The 18,885-nt window shown below is 44.8% G+C and overlaps 2 protein-coding genes across 2 annotated transcripts; both read right to left on the minus strand.

The window, feature by feature from the left end:
• Window positions 1-1,891: 1,891 nt before the first annotated feature.
• Window positions 1,892-3,563, minus strand: LOC130692552 (uncharacterized). Its single transcript, XM_057515699.2, has 2 exons — window positions 2,646-3,563; window positions 1,892-2,457 (listed from the first exon to the last, which is right to left on the minus strand). The coding sequence occupies exons 1-2, from the start codon at window positions 2,667-2,669 to the stop codon at window positions 2,164-2,166; spliced, it is 318 nt and encodes a 105-aa protein (XP_057371682.1). The 5' UTR covers window positions 2,670-3,563; the 3' UTR covers window positions 1,892-2,163.
• Window positions 3,564-4,346: 783 nt separating this feature from the next.
• Window positions 4,347-17,978, minus strand: LOC130692512 (uncharacterized). The gene is made up of 10 exons (XM_057515622.1): window positions 17,460-17,978; window positions 13,778-14,023; window positions 13,231-13,413; window positions 12,775-13,052; window positions 9,704-12,607; window positions 5,827-9,626; window positions 5,547-5,761; window positions 5,222-5,486; window positions 4,915-5,114; window positions 4,347-4,812 (listed from the first exon to the last, which is right to left on the minus strand). Exons 2-10 carry the CDS (start codon window positions 13,938-13,940, stop codon window positions 4,793-4,795), a joined length of 8,028 nt encoding a protein of 2,675 aa, XP_057371605.1. The 5' UTR covers window positions 13,941-14,023; window positions 17,460-17,978; the 3' UTR covers window positions 4,347-4,792.
• Between the last annotated feature and the right edge of the window lie 907 nt (window positions 17,979-18,885).

Raw genomic sequence — 18,885 nt, forward strand, 5'->3', positions numbered from 1 at the left:
TAAAGTCGAACTACGTGGTGCATTTTCTTTTACGTTAATCATTTCTAATTTCATCGTCAACTATTTGTATCTGTCGTCCCCCCCGCAAAATGTTTGTGTTTGTAACGTTTTGCCGCCTTTATTATTCCCTTGATTTGCACGAAGCTCTTTCTTCTGCTTCGTTCTTTGCTCTCCCTCCATGAAGATCTTGATTGATTTTCTACGACGAATGCAAACAACGATACGCTCAAGCGATTCGTCTACGTGAATAAATCGGACGGTCTGGGCGCGGCGCTGGGCGTAGCTGGAACGTTCACAGTAAATTTGGTGTCTTCATTTGCCCGCCCGTGAAACAATTCCCAACAACAATGAAGGCGGCTGCCCGTTACAATATAAAAAGACAGACAAATGCCTGACGTTACTTTAGTTTGATTCCGGGAAGAAAAAAAAATGTTGGGGCTAATGTCTAGCCTTGTAACGGAGTCCACGAGTTATTACATCAGTGGTAGAAAGACCATCTTTGTTTCTCCCAATTCCTCCCACCTTCTTTGCTTTGCTGTTGGCGCACTGTAACCTGTCACGAATACCCAGCGGTCAAAAACTGCCTGTAACTTGCCATCGCCCAAATATGAAGTACCATTCGGCGCAACATTGGCCCGGTCTGACCGTAACATTGATCCGGCTTTCAACGTTTTTTTCTTTTAACACGTAAAAGAATAACAGTACGTCACTTTTGACTCATGTAAAAGAACGAAGAAGAAAAGAAAGAAAAACAATTAATTGAAGAAACGTAAAAAGAAAAAAAAATATGCTGACATCATTCAGATATTTTAGTTTTGGTTGCACGCGTCGCTCTACTGTGCATTAAGGTTCTTTTCTCCTGTTTCTTTTTATTCAATTCAGACATTTCTGTTGAACGGATTTTCCTGTTTTTCTTCTGACTTGTCTTCATCCATTTTTTGCGGTTTGAATGGCTCTCGGTGATGTTGCATCACGACTCAGTACTGTTTGCACGTTAGCCTTTAAGCGAAGACTGTACAAAATGTTTTTTTTTTTTTCCTGCTGGAAGTTTTAACCGGGAGCAACCGCATTCCTTTTTCACGAACAAGTAAACACGCGTTCAGCTTGAATGTTGGGTTTGGAGCGAGCGGTCATGCCAGTCATACTATCACGTGACGGGCCGATCATCGTCATCAATATACGCGGCTATAGCACAAATGATGATGATAAACGTTTTTTTTTAACACTGGAAATGTTCCACTGCGAAATAGAAAGGCACTGAGCGTTTTTTAAAAAGAAGACATTGATTTTTAGTCTAACAGTATCTCCCATTTTGTTTGTGTTTCTTTTGAATTATCTTTTAAAGTAAGCGTGATGGCACTGAAACGCTTCGGCTTATGAAAAAAAAAAACTTGCTACCCTTGTCTTTAATTGTACATTGAATGTTGCCAACATCTCCGTTTTGACAAAGACAACATTTATAAGCAACTGTCTAGAGGACATTGAAGAAGAAGTAAACAGGCCCGATTCGAATTTCAGGTTGGAAATACCGGTAAGGCCGAAGACCTTCACGCAATAGCTATAGTAAACAAACAGGAAGCTAAGAACCCAAAAAACGTATCGAATAATGAGCTGGTTTTGGGAATGGCGAAAGATAACGTAAATATTTGCATGAAGTTGTAAAACAACATAAATAATGATGTAAGATGATTATCTTAGTAAAAAAAAAAAAATAAACACACAAATCCATTTATTTAATTTCATTCATAGAGGTATGCAAAACGAAATTCGAAATCTTCAAATCGCCAACAACGAAGAGAAACACGGAAGACAACATTGAATACCAAAGAGAAGAGGTAAAATATAAAAAATGGTTGAGCAAACAAAAATACGTCGGGAACACTGCATCCAGAAAAAAAAAAAAAGATCATAATAACGATAGTAAATAGGATTGGCCGGCTGTTGGGGATAATGGCGTCGAGAGAAGTTGAGATGAAACATTCCTATGAGTCTATCAAGTAGCTGACGTTTTCGGATGTGTCCAAATACAGCGCCCAGGATACCGTAGATGTAAAACAAGGAGCACACGAAGAAAGAGCGCAAGAGCACAGTAGAAACGATTGGCCGTTGCGTTGGCTATCTTTGATGTCTGCCCATAAAACACGTGCGCGATCCCATCCGCTTTCAATAAAATCCCATCGAATGGTATTGCGCTGGCAACGGTGGACCTTGTCCGTAGAGGACGACTCTTTGTTGCGTCCGTCCTGGCATTGATGTTGGACGTACAGGAACTCGATTGTCGTAACCTGCGCCGTGTTGGACGGTGTACTTTGCCTGACCCATCCGATGGTAATAGCCGTTCGGATTGGAGAACCCATCATCGTAGATGCCATACCCTGGGTCATATTTATCGTAACTGGTTGCTGTAACGGTGCGGATGGCTACGGCTGTCATTAGAATGAAAGCCGAAAGCCACACCTAATGAAACAGAATCGATGTGTGATGTTCCAACGTATGCACAACAGAGAAACAGAGAATGAAACATGTCAAGAAAGCAAACAGTTTATCTGAAATCTTATTCTGAACCGGTTGAAAAGACAATGGCGGGAGGTACGCGTTAAGTTCAAGATCCGAACAACGTTAAAGAAAAAGCGAAATAATTGTACCTGCTTGATGGTAGAAGAAGACATGTTGGCCGGAGGAGCTCGCGTGAGATGCTTCGAATGTTGATGCCAGTCGCAGCTGTGAATGCCGTAGTTATTTTTGCGCCCGTGATGTTCTCTGCCCGTCTCTGGTCGTCTCGCTTGAATTGTGAATTCCAAGTCTGTCGGGCCCGCACCAGGTGTGTTGTCGAAACGAAATAAAGAAAAAAAGGGAACCAAATCGACGACGATGACCTTCTTCTTTTTCGATTTGAAGGCCACAAACTACCTTCCCTCTCTCTCTTTGTCTTTTTGCTCCTATTCGAATTTTTCTTTTATAGCCTTTTTTTTCGGATTCATGTAGCTGCTGTTGTTTTGATTGAAAAAGGCAAGATCCCGTGATCGGATTTTTAGATGAGTACGGCTGTTTTTTTTTTTCTTTTTAAAGACGACTATAAAGCAATAGGTTTAGATTTAGGGTACGGACACGCACTTGTCAAAAAAATCGAGTTTTCAATCACGTTCCCTTTTTACAAGCAGTTACAATGCCAACACGAGCAATAATAGTAACATTCAGCATTCGGTAAACAAACACAAGAAAACTAGTCAAGAAAAGTAGATGATGAAAAAAGAATGAAAGAAAAATGCAAATGGAACCAAGGTGCTAGTTGCAGCGAAGATAACCTTGCCCCACTACGAGTTTTTTGTGCTCATGCATAAATATAAATGTAACTGGCACGACACAACCATAACTCTTTGCTCGACGAAGGGTGATATCTTTATCGTTTACCCCGCTATTTCAAAAAACAAAAAAATTTAAAATGTCCCTTAAGATAAAAGTAGAGCAACACTGTTCACGGTTTCTTGTTGCTGAGTGATCAAACACGTCAACACAAATACGACACACACAAAAGTAAAAAAGACTTAAGGTCCTGCCCTGTTGCTCCAGCAGCATTCGACGGCCGAATGCTACCCAAGTCATTGAACTGTTGAATTTTTTTTTTCAACGAATTTTCTTTTCACAGCCTCTTCCTTTTTTTTTTGTGTTGAGGCTAACGAAAGGGAGGTCGACTATAAGGAAAGAGGGTGGTATGTATGTGTAGCCTATATAATAAGAGAGGCATACAACAGCTGCTGAATCGGCCTTCGTCTCTTCATGGAGCCGGAGATGACTTGAACAGCGACCTTGGGCACAGTCGCCCTTTCCATGTTTTCCTTCTGGGGGAAGTTTTTTTTTCTGTGTGACCATCCTCAACACCTTTCTTACCTGTGGAAATCCACGACTTACAAAAAAAAAAAATGCTGCTAGGTTGGAAACTCCGCGCCATCTGTGATTTGATGCTGGCATTGGAATAAAATGATGTAACCGCCATCCGTCCTCCGGATGTACTGTAAAAAAAAAAAAAAAAAACTTATAATGGTACGGCCGTAAATTGCGTTTTGCTTCATTTACTCGACGGAGGTAGAAAACAAAATTGAGAGCGGGAGTCTTCTAGCTGATTTTAACGGCCAACCTTTATGGCCCATGCAGGTAGTTAGTAGTACAGTGGCTAGGGCAGACACGTCGCCGACCTCCTACGGTTGTTTTGTTTCACCTATAACATGGCCTTAAATAAATAAGCGACGAAATTGAAACCCAAAGAGACGTTCAGAATTATTACTCCTTTTTACGGCCAGCCACTTTAACTACACTTATACACAAAACAATATAAAGGCACTAGAAAGTTGAAAGTGTTTCATGTTGTATTGAGTTTCGTGTTTCTTTTCTTTGTTGATAAATGTATATACAGAGAACGATCGATACAGCAGCAATGGTATGTATAATATAGTTTGATATAAAAAAGGAATCTGAATATATGTATTTGACGAAAGGAAAACAAAAAATCATAAGAAGACTTGGGATTGAAGTTTGACTAACCATTTTTTTTTTTTTTTCGTTTACGGTCAACATCTCGCGCGCACTGCGCTCCAGATGTTCCAGGAAATATAATTTGTTCATATCGATTTTTTTGTTGTATTTGTTTCTTTTTTTTCTGCCCCATCGCGTTATCGTACGATACTGGAATGGTCCCGAAAGATATGATCTTTTTGTCTAGAATCCAGAGTTAAAGCCCAAAAGCACGGACCGAAGATAGATTCACATTGGATTCTTGTGAAAATGTTTTGTTGCCCTAAATCTTGGACACTCGACCTGTTTAAATTAGATAAGATTATGTTTGTTACTCAGTGAACGAGAGAATGGGACCACAAAATTTAGGTAGACAAGAAACATGAGGAAGCCTGTTCTTCATACCGTGAATGGAGGCCTCGTCTCCCAAGACGAGCATTTGACGGCTGCCAACCCGGCGAACCATCAAGGCAGGACGTTGATTCTGTCCGCTCTGATTGGAATAATCTATCGATCCACGGCGACTGGGTGGTTGGCTACAGGATCTGTAACGAGACGGAGGTGAACCCTCGCAATCGGATAAATCATGATCTCCATCCACACTCCTATTAAAATAATAAATGCGAATTAAACGAATTAATTACTAATTATTCCACAGGTCATTATTAAAATTTGTAAAGACAAAAAACTGCGTTTAGTCAGAGCATAATACCTAGCACCAGTGTGTAACCGACTGTGAGTCGGATAGACGGGATAAGGCACCATGGGAGGATCGAAGACATCATCGCGATGATGACAACAAGAGCCTGATGGACTTGGGTAATTGGCCATAGCATCGAGACATTGATCGTGTAGACTGTGACTACCTCTCCGACTGCTGTGTCGGGACAGCGAAGTGGACAGACCCAAACACAATCCCATGGCGGGATCCTCTGCGTTAGCAGCGAACGATTCGTTATGTCCTCCAGGTAAGTCCACTGGAAAATCGTTGAGTATAAATCATTTTGAATCACAGGTATTTTCATGAAAGCAATTACTGTCGAGGTCAGTGGTGTAAACAGATGAGCCCGCGCATCGATTATTCGGGAAATTATGAAGACTCGGCTGCATGCACTTGCTAGTAAACTGCGAAAGAACAGCCAAATTACGTGATTCTTGACGATGAACGGAGATCTCGTACACTTTACGGCCGTAAAGTATCAACAAAATGGTCTTGGCGCACAGGATATTACCCACCACAATGGCAGGCTCCCTGAAATCGAAATACAAAATGTCAAAAAAACCGAAAATACGTCAACGCAAGACCATAAATTATACCTGGCTTTATAGGACGCTTGAGTGGCAATCAGAGTCCAGATGATGGTGAAGAAGGCCAATAGGGCGCAACAGGCCGTTGTGGAGCGACTATCGCGAGGAGCATCGGTGGATCGCCAAACGACCAATGAGAAGAGAGTGGCCGTGAAGAGCAAGATGATGGGCAAAATGAGCGAAATGATCAATTCCGATTCGAAATTCTCTGCCGGTGAGCAGCGCCACAAAGCTCCGCCTTGATACTGTTGCATTTGCAATTGGATCATGGGCGATGGGACGGCTTCCGGTGGCTTAAAAATGAGCCAAGCTGACAGCAAGATGACCTGAACAGCCACTAAGGTCATAGTAGTAAATACAAGGCCAGGTGGTTTGGTAGCGTCGGTCAAATCGAACGACCTAGACGTCGACGATGAGCAAGAAAACGAAGTCGATGACATGACGTTGGTTCCGCGGTTGATGCGACGCCAGGCGTGAACAGTGCGGACCACAAGTCCCGAATAAATGATAGCGTAGGATAGACCGAGGAAGAATCGACGCAATCCGCAAGAGACGTCACTCGGCTGGATGAGGAAAAAGATGGTCGTGATGTACAGTAAAGCAATTCCAGCCAGGATGAAATAACTCAGAACAGAATTGGGCGACGGCTTGGGCAAGTTGCGGATGAAGAAACTGGCGCACGCCATGCAACTTAGTAAACCTAAAACGCAGAAAATAATGGCGACAACACCCCAGGCAGTAGCGAAGTTAGTGGGCACTTCCGGAGTAGGTGATTTGGACGATTGCGTCGGGATTCCGCGATTATTGCTCGATCCAGACTGACTTTGCGATGCTTGGGCAGAGCAAACGGACATGCACGTTCCTTGCAGGCATTCAATGGATGGAACAGCTGCGTATGGGACATAAAATTTCATTTGACTTTGGTCCACTTCCAATCGACCATGACGCCAGAATCCAACGCGTTCGTAATGGGCTGATTTCTCCGAGTAATATTGAACGTTCCAAACGACAACGCCACGATAGCCGCTCCGTTTTTGTTGCTGTTCCACTCCTGGAGATAATGGATTTTGCTGCTGTCTGTTTGAGTAAGGCTCACGCTTAACCATGTCGTTAAGGACGGCGTTGAAGCGCTCCTGCGAGTTGGGTCCGCAATCGCTAAACTGGACAGCTTCCGTTCCGGCGGCGCAGTAAAGTTGCAAGAACTCGTGCAGAGCTCTGACATAAGTCTCGACGGCCGCCATCGTATGGTAGACGTAAGGATCCTGTTCGATTTGGGACAGTTCAAAGTATTCAGAACCCGTGCACGATTTGGGGTACATCCGTTGACTGACTTTGCTGCCCAGCAAATGACATTCAAAGTGATGTTGGAAATATTCTTCAAACCAATCGGTCGGGATTGTCGAATGATTCTCCAGCGTCATTCCGGCTAAGAACTGATTGAATCCTGGAACGAGGTACGTTTCCATCGACACTGTCAGGACACCAGCCAATTTACGGCCGGACGTTGGATGGAAAAGGATGTCGTGATGGCTACCCCAGGCGTGATTAGCCAAAACAACGAAGCGATTACTAAGACCGACATCGTCCAGCACTTGGAGAACGTGTTGAACTTGAGCAGGATTGTCCAGCAGTAAGACTGCCACGGACAAGACGGGAAGGTCGGATGCGATAGCTTCCAGCAACGAATGAAGATTGACTGTTTCGCCAGCGTGGCCGAACTTGTTGACGCGGACCTGAGCACCGATGCAAACTTCGTTTCCTGATTGACGGACGAGCTGGAGGAAAAGGTCGCGATCGGACGATCCGGCTTGGCTATCGTCGTAGAAAATTATGGCGTGTTTCCATGCCAATCCGCGAACAATGTCGAACAAAGCCTTAACTTCATCTTCTGGCGTCGGAACGGTTTTGATGATTTGATTCCCGCCCAGCGAGTGCCACGTTTTCTCCTTGCTACTACCGACAGCTAAGGCCGCAGCTTGATTTTGCTGGTCAATACCGAAAGGAGCTATATTGGTGCTACGGTAGCTGTCAATGTCGACACTAAACTGCGGAATGTTGGCTTCGCTGAGGACGTTCGCTATCGCGTGGGCCGTCTCGCCATCTAAGGTTACCGCTCCAATAACGCTCGACTGAGACGAAGTAGACGGGCCGGCATCTGAGATGAAGGACAATAGTCGTTGCTGGGCTCTTTCCACTCGACCACACGAATCGAAAAAGATTGCGCCGATCTGCAACGATGGCGGAATCGTCCGGTTTTGTTTGAGTCGATCGAGTGCCATAGCAACGGCGGCCAAATTCTGGAATATGCGTGGGCTGTGCATCGTACCGCATGACAAAGGTTTACTTCCTTGACGGTGGAACGGAAGGAGACCCACCAACGAAAAGCCAGGCTTTGTGCCTGTGCCCGGCTGCACTTGCATCGACGTTGAAGGATGCCATTGAGGCTTGGGCGTGATCTTGACGCAATTGAGACATTGAGAAATCATTTTCTCGACAGAAATGGAGACGGACGCGTTGCTGGCGTCACGAGCTTTTAGTTTCGCCGCATTAAAGACAAGGCCCTCCCGGAGGCTGTAGCTTCCAGCAACCATTTGCTCGGTGCCCAGCATTTTTGTGTGATGAGTATTAAGGATCTCGACGGTTGCCTCCTGACTGACTCCCGTCGAGCGTAAAAATTTGACAGGTCGGCCGGTGATGTCCGTGAATCCGTGCTCGGTAATGGCTCGTTCAAGCCGTTGGCGGACATCTTGATTCGCCATTGCCGAGCAGATTCCCTGTTTGACACCTGGACATAATTCTTGCCGGACGCGCTCCAATCCCTGGGCGATAGCCAGCACTCCGTTAATGGTGTTGGACACGGACTCGTCGCGTTCGTAAACCGAATCGGCCAGTTGAGTGGACTTGGCCAGCTGATTTAGCGATCGATTTTGACACGTAGCTCCTCTGCAATGGAACATCTGGCTCCAGTACTTCATCAGCCATGGATTGGACGTGCTCAAACTGAATTTCATCTGATCGTAATCCTGGAAAAATTTACCGGACATCGGTAAGCGACTGCGGATGTGGACGACGCCGGACAGCAGAGCACTAGATTCTTCCATGACCTGCTTATTGTCTGACGTCGATAGAGTCACTAGAATAATAGATTGACCAGCTGCGAGTTGCAATGGCGGCAGTTTTCGAATGGCGGCCAGAAGATCGAAGATTTGACGATCGGGCAAAAGGGCAACGAGAACATGAGCGCCGTTTTGCGCCTTGGAATAGATCATAGACGCCACGTTTTCCCAGTAATTCGCCAAATGCGGTTGCTCGTTGACGGCCAAATCGACCGCAAACTGGACGTCTTGTTTGAAAGCGAAATTCTGGAACTCTTCGCAGACGGAATTGTAAGGGAAAACTTGACTGGAGCAGACGGAAGAAACGTAGGTCCAATTCATCAGATGGAGAACGTCGCTCAAGACTTTGGCCGTCATCGGAGTGGACGGGCTCAATTGAAGGAGAGACGGTGATGTGCCGGAAGGTAAGTTCTGCTGCATTTCCAGTCCCGGAACAGAGAGAACAATAGGCAATTGTTGCCTATTGTGCAATTCAAAGAGGACGCGAGGATCGGCGTCTGGCGTGCCAACGACTAGACCGAGGATTTGGTTCTCTGCTATGCCTGATTGGACAGCGGCTGTACTGAAAGCGCGAGCTATTTCTGCCGATCGCTTTTCTTGCGTGCCACAGCCGTCCAAACCAATAGCTCCCAGTTGAATACCGGGCAAAATATCGGCTATCTGGTTGACTTGTTCTAACGCCCAAACAAAGGCCTGCCAACCAAAAATCACCAATTTTTTTTTTTTGTTTAGATATTATGATAGCAATGAATTAATGCTGGGCTACATACCTCCGTTTGCTGGATGCCACGAGTAGTGACGTTAGTCGAACAGCTGTATAGTCCATCAAGACTCTTTTCACGAACGTCAAAAAGTCCCATGATGTACATTCGATCTTTGCTGGGCTTGATGAGCATCTGATTCTGTTGTTTCGCTGCGCAACTCGACCAGCAAACTTCTTTTTGGCTGGCGACCGAGCACTCAGAGACCAGCGATAATAAACCATCATGAGCCATATTGTTAACGTCCGCCATGACAACATCCGAAGTGCTATTTTTGTCACTTGAAAATTGAAGAACGTCCTGATCGTAAGTGGCCATCGGTATAAACGTGAATTCAGCAAATCCGCCTCGCACTTCGACAATCTCCATTGGAGTGTCTCCGTATCCATGATCGGTGAAACCGAATTCGCCGTTAACGTCGCCTGGGCGATCTGTGCCCGTGTTTTGTAAATAGGCCAGCAAGTTTTCGCGGAAAGTTGTTGTGTTAGTGGCGCAAAGATCCTCATCGTTCTCTTCGCTTGTTTCAACGCTGCTCGCCTTCAGTAACTGCTGATCGGGACAGTAGTCTTGAATTAGCCGGGCCAATCCCGAAGCGACAACGTAAACTGTTTGAATGACGGTCGTCGTTGATGGATGAATGCGCGGTACGGGAGAACATTCACCTGACTGTTGACACTGCGCCATTTGGTCAAAGTATTCACCGTACCATGGGTTTCGTTCGTTATTTTCTGGTCGTAAACGGGCAAAGTGTTCGACGAATTCCTTGACGAGCTGGACTTGCGGACGGACGACTAACCATCTACCGACGTCTTTGACCAAGTTTTGGACTTTGCCGCCGGCGATCCAACTGCTGGCGCTGATCCAGGTGATTTGCTTGAATTTATCGGCCTGTTCCGGTGAGAGCAGGTGCATCTTGGCCAGGATGGATTGCGTGTCCATTTCGTCGGTCCACAAGACGACGACTCGACCACCCAGATCCATCTTAGAAGCCAGTTGTTCGAAAACGCGATCTAATGATCGGCTGGCTCTTACGGGACCAGTGCGAGAAGTTCGATTGAGTTTCTCCACCAAACCGACGCAAATTTGCGTGTTTTCGGCCAGATGCTGGAAGTGTCTGAAACCGGTGACGGCGTCAACGTCGTGGCTGCTGTAAACGACGCTAACGTAGGTCCATCCGGCGTAGTTGAGGAGATCAATGACCGCTCTGGCTGCGACGGACATGGGAACGGGCACCTGTAAATGGTAGGCGGACGTCAGCCGAGTGTCACTTCTCTCCTTGGCGCTGATGGTCGTGATGAAATTGGAGGCCAACATCAAGGTGGCCGCTTCCGTTTCTTCGCCGCTGGTAGCCGAGACGACAGCTAACAGCTGGTCGGGATCAATGTTGATTTCTTCCAGCATTGGGTCGCCCTCTTTGGCCAGCACGCTGGCGACCAGATGGGCCGCTTTAGCTGGCGACGAACAGGTGTCGAATACGACGGCGCCAATTTCTATTCCATTCAACAAATCCGTGTTACGGTTAACCACATCCAATGCCCAGAGAAAAGCTTCCACGTCCTGGATTGCGTTCGGATCCACCTCAGCGCTGCATTGCAATGGAGTCGGTCCGGCTTTGTGAACAGCGAAGAGGGCCGGTATGATAATGTCTGTGATTTTCAAGCGATGCTCGACCTGCGTCTCCAGTTCCTGTTGAGGCTCTTCATTTTCTTGTGGCTGTTGCTGGACGGCTTTGCTCCGCGAATCCCTTTCTTGATCATCCTTCAATTCTGCTCTATTCTGATGTGCTCGATCTTGTTGAGCGCTACTGGATTTGTTCACCGAAATGATGGATTCTTCCGGTTCTAAATCGCCTTCTAGGTACTGCTCGACTGGTTTGGTCTCTTCAGCGGGTTCAACGTTGCGTGTTGAAGGTGTTGTCCGGTAACTGCCGGCCGATTGGAAGTAAACGCAATCAGAGCAGCCATCGACTGGACATTGCGATGGTCTTATTTGGAATGACCGATCAATCGTCTGAGTTCCAGTCGATTTATGGTAGGAAAAAAGTTCGCGAATCTGGTCGCCTTCTGCTGAGCGGATCAGCGAAAACTTCACGTCGGATATCTTGTTGCTGGATGGTTTTTTGGAGCCAACAAATCCGGCAGGAACTCGATTTCCGGGCGAGGCGTGCTGTAGCTGTAGCGCGTGAAAGACATCGTCGTAGAATTCTTTGCGCGTCAGTTCGCGAAGAGATTGACAGTAGCCATTTTCCGATCCGCATTTCGAATCGCGGGCTTTGCGGAACGCCGACGCAAAGACATTGAGGACGTGAACTGCCGGAAGAACGCGCGTATTCCTTAACACACGTTCCAACGAAGTCTCCGCAAAGTTGAAATTATGACAGAGCAACCAATTCGGGTCGATGGTGGTAATGTTAGCTATCGATTCCAGGTGGCATTTCTTCGTGGTGACCATGTATTCCAAGAACCAAAGATTCTCCGGAACGGCCGGAAGGACAGGGGTTTTTCTACGGAGCCAATAGCTTTCGAACTGGTCCACAATAATGGGACTAACGGCCACGGCGTAGACTTCGGCGGGACCGGTCAGTTCGGCTAGCAAGTCTGTCTTCTCAGCCGACCACGGGTGTGAAAAAAGCCACTGGTAAGGTCCACGATGGCCGACCGATGCCGCTAGGCTGAGTCTCCGTGTGACGTTCTGGGCGTCTTCTGGCGGTGAAATGACAAGGACGGCTGTCGAATTACCGGCAGCATTCATTGTGACGTCATCGGCGCTGACGGGAGTGAACGATTCGAAACAGACGCCCATTTCTTCCGCTTTCAGGCTCACCGATTTGGTGATGGCTAGGCTGTAGTCGTCATCGGCGTAGACGACCGCTACTTTATCCCACAACATCTGCTTAGAAAACCGCACCAGGGCCTAAGGATGTAACGTGACAATAACCAAAGGAAACGATCATTTCATTGGCAAGGCTTTGTGTGCCCATTCTCAATAGACTTGTGTTTTATGGTTTAGACTATTATTTTATTTTATTCTTTTTTTTTTTTCAAAAGAAATACGAGTCATATTGTATAGGAGGTTATTACCTCGGCCACTTCTTCTGCCGGCAGGAAGTCGTCCAATCGGACGGCCATGAACGGAATGCTAAACGAGGCGAGCTGCTCGCCAATTTCCGGATCCTCTTCGACCAATCCGACGAAATCGATGAGCCCGAGCATCGGCTTTTCGTCTTGTTCATCCTCGTTACTACCGTTGCCGTTTCGGCAGTTGTTTGCCTCTTCTTCTTCCAGCAGCTCCGGAAAGAGGACGCCCAGCTGGCGCTCGGCCAAATCGGCGTCGCCGCAAGCATCGAAAATTTTCAAACCTAGATTCCCGGGCGAACGAATCATGACGTGAGCCAGCGAATTTGCATATAGTATATTATATGTTAATGTGGAACACCCCCTTTTGTTTAAGTAATAACATGTGGAAAAGAGCTAAAGCATACATAATAACTCCAGCAATAAATAGAAAAAAAGAAAAGAGTTCGGCAATGATCTTACCTAGTTTGATTCCGGGGATGAAAGATTCCTTGACTAATCGCGACGCCACCTGTCCCGAGTTCTGGTTGATGAAGGACAGGTACCAACGGAGACTCTCGTACAACTCGATGGCTTCACGGTGAAGTCCCGTCCCGCATTTCCCGGGGGTTTCGTCATCCATTTCGCGCACGTTCAACAAGACTCCTAACATGGTCATAACAATTATTACTACCGTATCATTAGCGTCATTATCATTCCGTTTTAAATCGCTGTGCTGTGGATAGCACTTAAAAATGGAACGCATCCCGGAAAAAAAAAATGAAAATAAAACCTAGGACAATTAAGAACTTTTTCTTTTCTCCAACAAATCGTCTTAATGATGGGCTAAAATTAAAATGCCATTAGAATAAACCAGTTTTTTTTTAAAGCCTACAATCAACGGCATAGAACTCGTGAAAATCATCAGTGCTTTGACATTTCTCCCCCCCCCCCTCCCTACATTCACGTTATTGATGTCTAGAGTCGTCTGATTTGTGACTTGGAAACCCAATGCCAAGACATTACGTACCTAAATAAACGTCAGCGTCCTGATTGACGATCACGGCTGGCGGTCCGTTATAGCAGTTGTCTTTAGTTGACGAAACAGTGGCCAGAAAAAACATTAGGACAACGTGAACGAGGAGCAGCTGCAGGCCGTTGACCCTCTTCATCTTGCCCGACATGCCAACCATCTCCCACGATGACGTTGGCAGCTTTTGTTTTCTAATCTTTTGAGTTGATCCTTGTTATGGCTCCTAGCTGATTGAAAAGTTCCCTTTAAAAGAAAAATGTTTGAAGTTATTCAATCACGAGGGTGTTGGGTCAGAGTTTCGTAAATACGTCTATAGTTTATCTTCGCGTATTTCGTGCAAGCGAAATGAACTAGAGCATCGAGTTCAAATCGAAACGTATAAACGAAACGGTACACGTGAATCATTTGCAGGACTAAGGAAAAATAGTTTGAGCAAAGATTTACAATCGAAAATTGCCGTCGGGCTGATGGATGATGGGACTCTATTTATGTCGACAATGAAATATAAATAGGGAAATAAGCTTCACTAGACAAAAATATTCGGAGGCTAAGGCTTAAACAAGATGTCTGTGCATGCGTGTCTAATAACTCAGTCGTAGCACCGTTACCTCATCGAGTATCCTAAACCATCCAGCTATTTTTCGCGTCTCCATAATCCTGCCACGGATGGCAAAATGTGAAACGAAAAATAGCTACATCATCGCTGTTCCCGACCCCTTGTGATTTGGGTTCTGTCACCGCTTTAAAGCCTCGTTGTTCAAATCGTTGGAAATCCGAGATTGCGGTAGGTTAAAGCCAACGGAAAAGAAAGAAGCTACAGAAGAAAGCATAATCAAGAAATAACCGGTCTGTCAGACGATCTACGTATGTGGCGTGAACAGAAAAAGGCGACAAGAATAAATAGCAAAAAGAGTTATTGAAAAAGGTGGCGTATAGTATTGTAACCAAGTGTAATAAGAAAAAACAAAACTCATAAAATTTTAGCCGGGGAAATTTTCTTATTATTACCCTATTAATATTTCCACTATTCCATTGAAACGTAACGAAGCGAGAAGGAGGGCTCTTCATTTTACACCCGTCAGCAAGAAATCCCCATTAAACTCTATGATTCACGTTGAAAAAAAAAATGCTTGTGTTTACCGTTGGATGTTTTGTTTATGTAGCTCGTTGCCTGATTCACACTATTTTTTCCCAAGACATAGATACCCCATTACGCCGTAAGCGGCAAAGTATCCCGCTTGATTACTTTTCGTGCGTCTTTGGAACGCACACACTGACCATATTGACCCATATTTATACACGACCAGAGATGATGAGAGAATGATAGTAGAGTACTCTTATACGGGCCGCACGGCCATACATGACATCTGTTGTGCGAGCTATATTTTCTGCCTTCTATATCTCGGCACGCCAAAAGGTAATAAGTTGTATATTCCTTTGTTTTTGTTTCGTTGGCTATGTGGGCTGTGTGAATCCGCCGTTAGACGATAACCGACCCCATAGACACATCGCATTACACACTTTTCTATTACTCTGTCAAACCGGAGAGACATACTACATCCCAACCACTACACGATAAAATTGAACCGTGTTTGCTTTGAAAGTTACAATAAAAGCTAGTGTTGGCGTAAAAATAACACGAGCTTGTCGCTTCTGTGTGTCGTTTTTTCTACGTCATGCCAATTCCGGGGCCGCCGGAGTAGATGACTATTCAATGTGGCGTGACGCACGAGACGTCGTGATATCCCACGACGTACACGACTAGGCTCTCTATCGGTTTGCTGTAATAATAGTAAATAATGAATAAAAATAAAGTGGAAGAGAAGAAAGCCTGAAAAAGCTAGAAAACTATCAATTACTAGTCATAACCTCTTCCGGTTGCCGGCGTATTGGACTGTCCTAACCTTTAGCGCCATTACGGCACGTAATATATATATATATATATACGATATATAAATGAAATTGGTCGTTGCTAGAGAATTTAGAACACGGACGTCTTTTTAGGTGTGACGTTGATTAAGGGCAATGGCCCTGCAGTGTAGACATGCACACCGTATGTGTAAATTCACACGATCACGTTGTGAAGAGGACAACAACAAAAAAATGGAGGGAATTGTATAGTTATTGTTCCCAAAAAAAAAAAAGGAAAAAAAGCTAAAAACATAAGAACGTAGTACGCATACAAAGCTACTAACAATACCATACATATCTGTGATCGTTGCAATCGTGACACACATGTGCACTCCCGAAGAAGAATACCGTGAACGCGTCCCAATGGAACCTGCGTTGCCATTAGTTTCAACTTGATTCACTCTTGTTCCCTACTCCGCAGCACAGATAGTTATACTTTTCCGAATGGTGCCCGCTTCAAAAGCGAAGCTCCTCAATCGATTGTTCAACGTACCAAGAAATAGAAATAGGCTCGCGGTATGTACGTATCTGGTCCTCGCACACTGTCCATGCATCCAACACAACAAAGACGAAAAAAAAATCCAGAAGAAAGAACGAAGCAGAAGAAGAATAGACGAGTGATTCGAGCAATGGTCCGTAAGAGAGAGCCATTTTAGCTGATGTTATACAAAGCGCACTGGCCATTGCCAGTCTCTTTCATTGCAGTTCGTTTTCCTTATTGTGTCGTTGACTTCGCCAATCGTCCTGAAAGCACAGAATCATTCTCAATTGCATTTGAGTATATTTTCATCAGATTGATGAATCGTTAAACAAAGAGGGATTCCTATGGTGCATGTTGACATTCAATATTCGTGTGCATGTTACGGAATGGATAAAAAAAATGAGTTATCTTCTTAACATACGAACGCGACGTCATTGCCTCTTATTGAGATAACTGTTATTTCCCTAACAATTGCGATTGCAGAGTTTGTTGAGCAGTTGATGGGAAATCAGAGAGGAAATAAAATATATTTAAAAAAAAACACATTTCAGTCTAAGCTTTATACCCGTGTGGAGTTTGGTTGCGGCAGCAGGGCCGTCGTCCTGCTGTTACCACCGCCAGCAGGAGGAAGAGAGGGAAAAAAAACGCAAAAATTTAACGAGCCGTGCCTAGTATAGACACACTATGAAGGAGGTCCAGATTTACCGTTAGGGACGAGACAACAGAGAATCTTTTCGTCTCTGCCCGGCTATCCCCCCCCCCCTCAATTTTGTCGTCCCACACGCCTTCAATTGCATTTGGTTTTCTATAAAAAATTACATCGTACATCTCACATCACGTATATACGATAACTCTGTTATTCCAGTTAATCAAATACACGGCGAATTTTACGTTGAGCTGATTGATAGATAGATGCGTGTAAATTTGTGAGTGCCCGCGGAATCCCTGATTAGCAATTCATCGAGGAAAAAAAAAATGAATAAAAATATGGGAATTCCTGCACTGGGTAATGGACAGAAATGTGTCCTAGATTCACCAAAACAAACATGACTAAGAGATTTAAAATAATAATAATAAAATGTGTACCGTCAGAGTCCAGAATCTCGGCAAGATCGTTTGCCAACACCAGGTCATTTAACGGCTCTTTTTTTTTATTTATTTATATATTTTTTTCGTCTTTAATTCGAAATTACAAACCCACGCCAGACAGTTTCTTTTTTTTTCAAACCCATTTTTCAAAGTCGGGAAAAAAAAAAAAAAATAACGTAATGAACACGATGTTCTTACCTTACTGAAATAAACGTGAATCAGCTGACAGCCTGCAGCAAATGAATTGAACGTAATGTCAGTCAAGGCAGGTGGTGATCACAACGTCGTGGAAACATAAACCCAAATGTCGGCAAACGAAAAATGTGATGATCACGATATCGCCATGGAAAATCGAAAAAATCTAAGAAGCACAACTAGCAACAAAACGCTCGGATTTCCTTGAAATCGCCGCAACTTAGGCACGCGGGAACACGTACTGCTCTACTGGTAAGTCTTTTCTGTTTGAAAAAAAAAAAACCAAACAACCGTCGTAAGCCGCAACGTAGCAACGATCCGTTCAGCCAAGGAGTTATTAGCAGACTGTTGCCAGGTTTTTGCTCTTCAAGTCCAGTCACTGTTGTCTATACACGCTGCTTGGGCTACACAGCGGCGTGAGAGAGTCAGAGAGCTGCGAATGCTACAGGCTCTGCTTACCGCTTCCACCACATCGGTGGCAATGGCTATCTACCTGGGTTTGTTTCTTTTCCCCATCGAACGAAACACCTGTCGCGCTCTGAAGCACCCACCGCTCTTTTTCTTCTTTCTTTTCTGGGGCTGCAGTTGATGACCACCAAGCCGACAATGCTTCTTGTATTTTCTCCGTACCTGGTGTGGCGCCCGTTTATTAGGTTAATGCTGTGCGGATGACTTGGCTCACTGAGCTTTTTTACCCGCTGGTTTTGTCTTACACTATTTTCTTCGTTAGATTATAGACTGGCCGTTCGTTTAACCAGAACAGATTTTTTTTTATATAGAGAAGATGCGATTTGAAGAATTTCCCGCGTACACATTCATCGCTGTATGAAAAACAAATTAAAGCGGAACGATTGCGACAAGAGCTTCCATTCGACCGGTTAGAGTATTTAGCTATTTTTCACGCAATCCAATGCCGAGCATCACTTCTCTTTCAGGTCGACCCTTTTTCTTTTTCCCGATGTCTTTATGTACGTATTACGTGAACGTGATCTTTGCTTACGATTCGAATTCTGCGGGGCCATCCAAGTATGCCAAGAGTTCGCGACGGGCTCGCCCGGATTTCGACAGCAGACGGTCAATGGTCGAAACAATGACGTCATTAATGTTTCATACGGGGGGAGTTTTGGAATTTTTCTCATATTCTATTCTCTCTACAAAAAGTGGGAAATTTCGTTACAAACGGTCAACCATCGCCAACTCGTATACAAGCCATTTTCTTTATTGTATGTGTGCGGTGTTTTCGTTCTGGGATGTCCCAACGAACAAAACTCTAAAAAAGTTTTTTATTTTTCAATTGAGGCTGAATTTTTCAATTCACATCATTGAATAAAAGCTTCCAACTGAATCACTAACCATTTTTCATCGCTAGTTCTCTGTAGTATAAGAATCGCCCAGAGAACAAAACACAATAACTTTCTATCACCGTATT

Source organism: Daphnia carinata, chromosome 1, assembly GCF_022539665.2.
Source record: "Daphnia carinata strain CSIRO-1 chromosome 1, CSIRO_AGI_Dcar_HiC_V3, whole genome shotgun sequence".
Lineage (NCBI taxonomy): Eukaryota > Metazoa > Arthropoda > Branchiopoda > Diplostraca > Daphniidae > Daphnia > Daphnia carinata.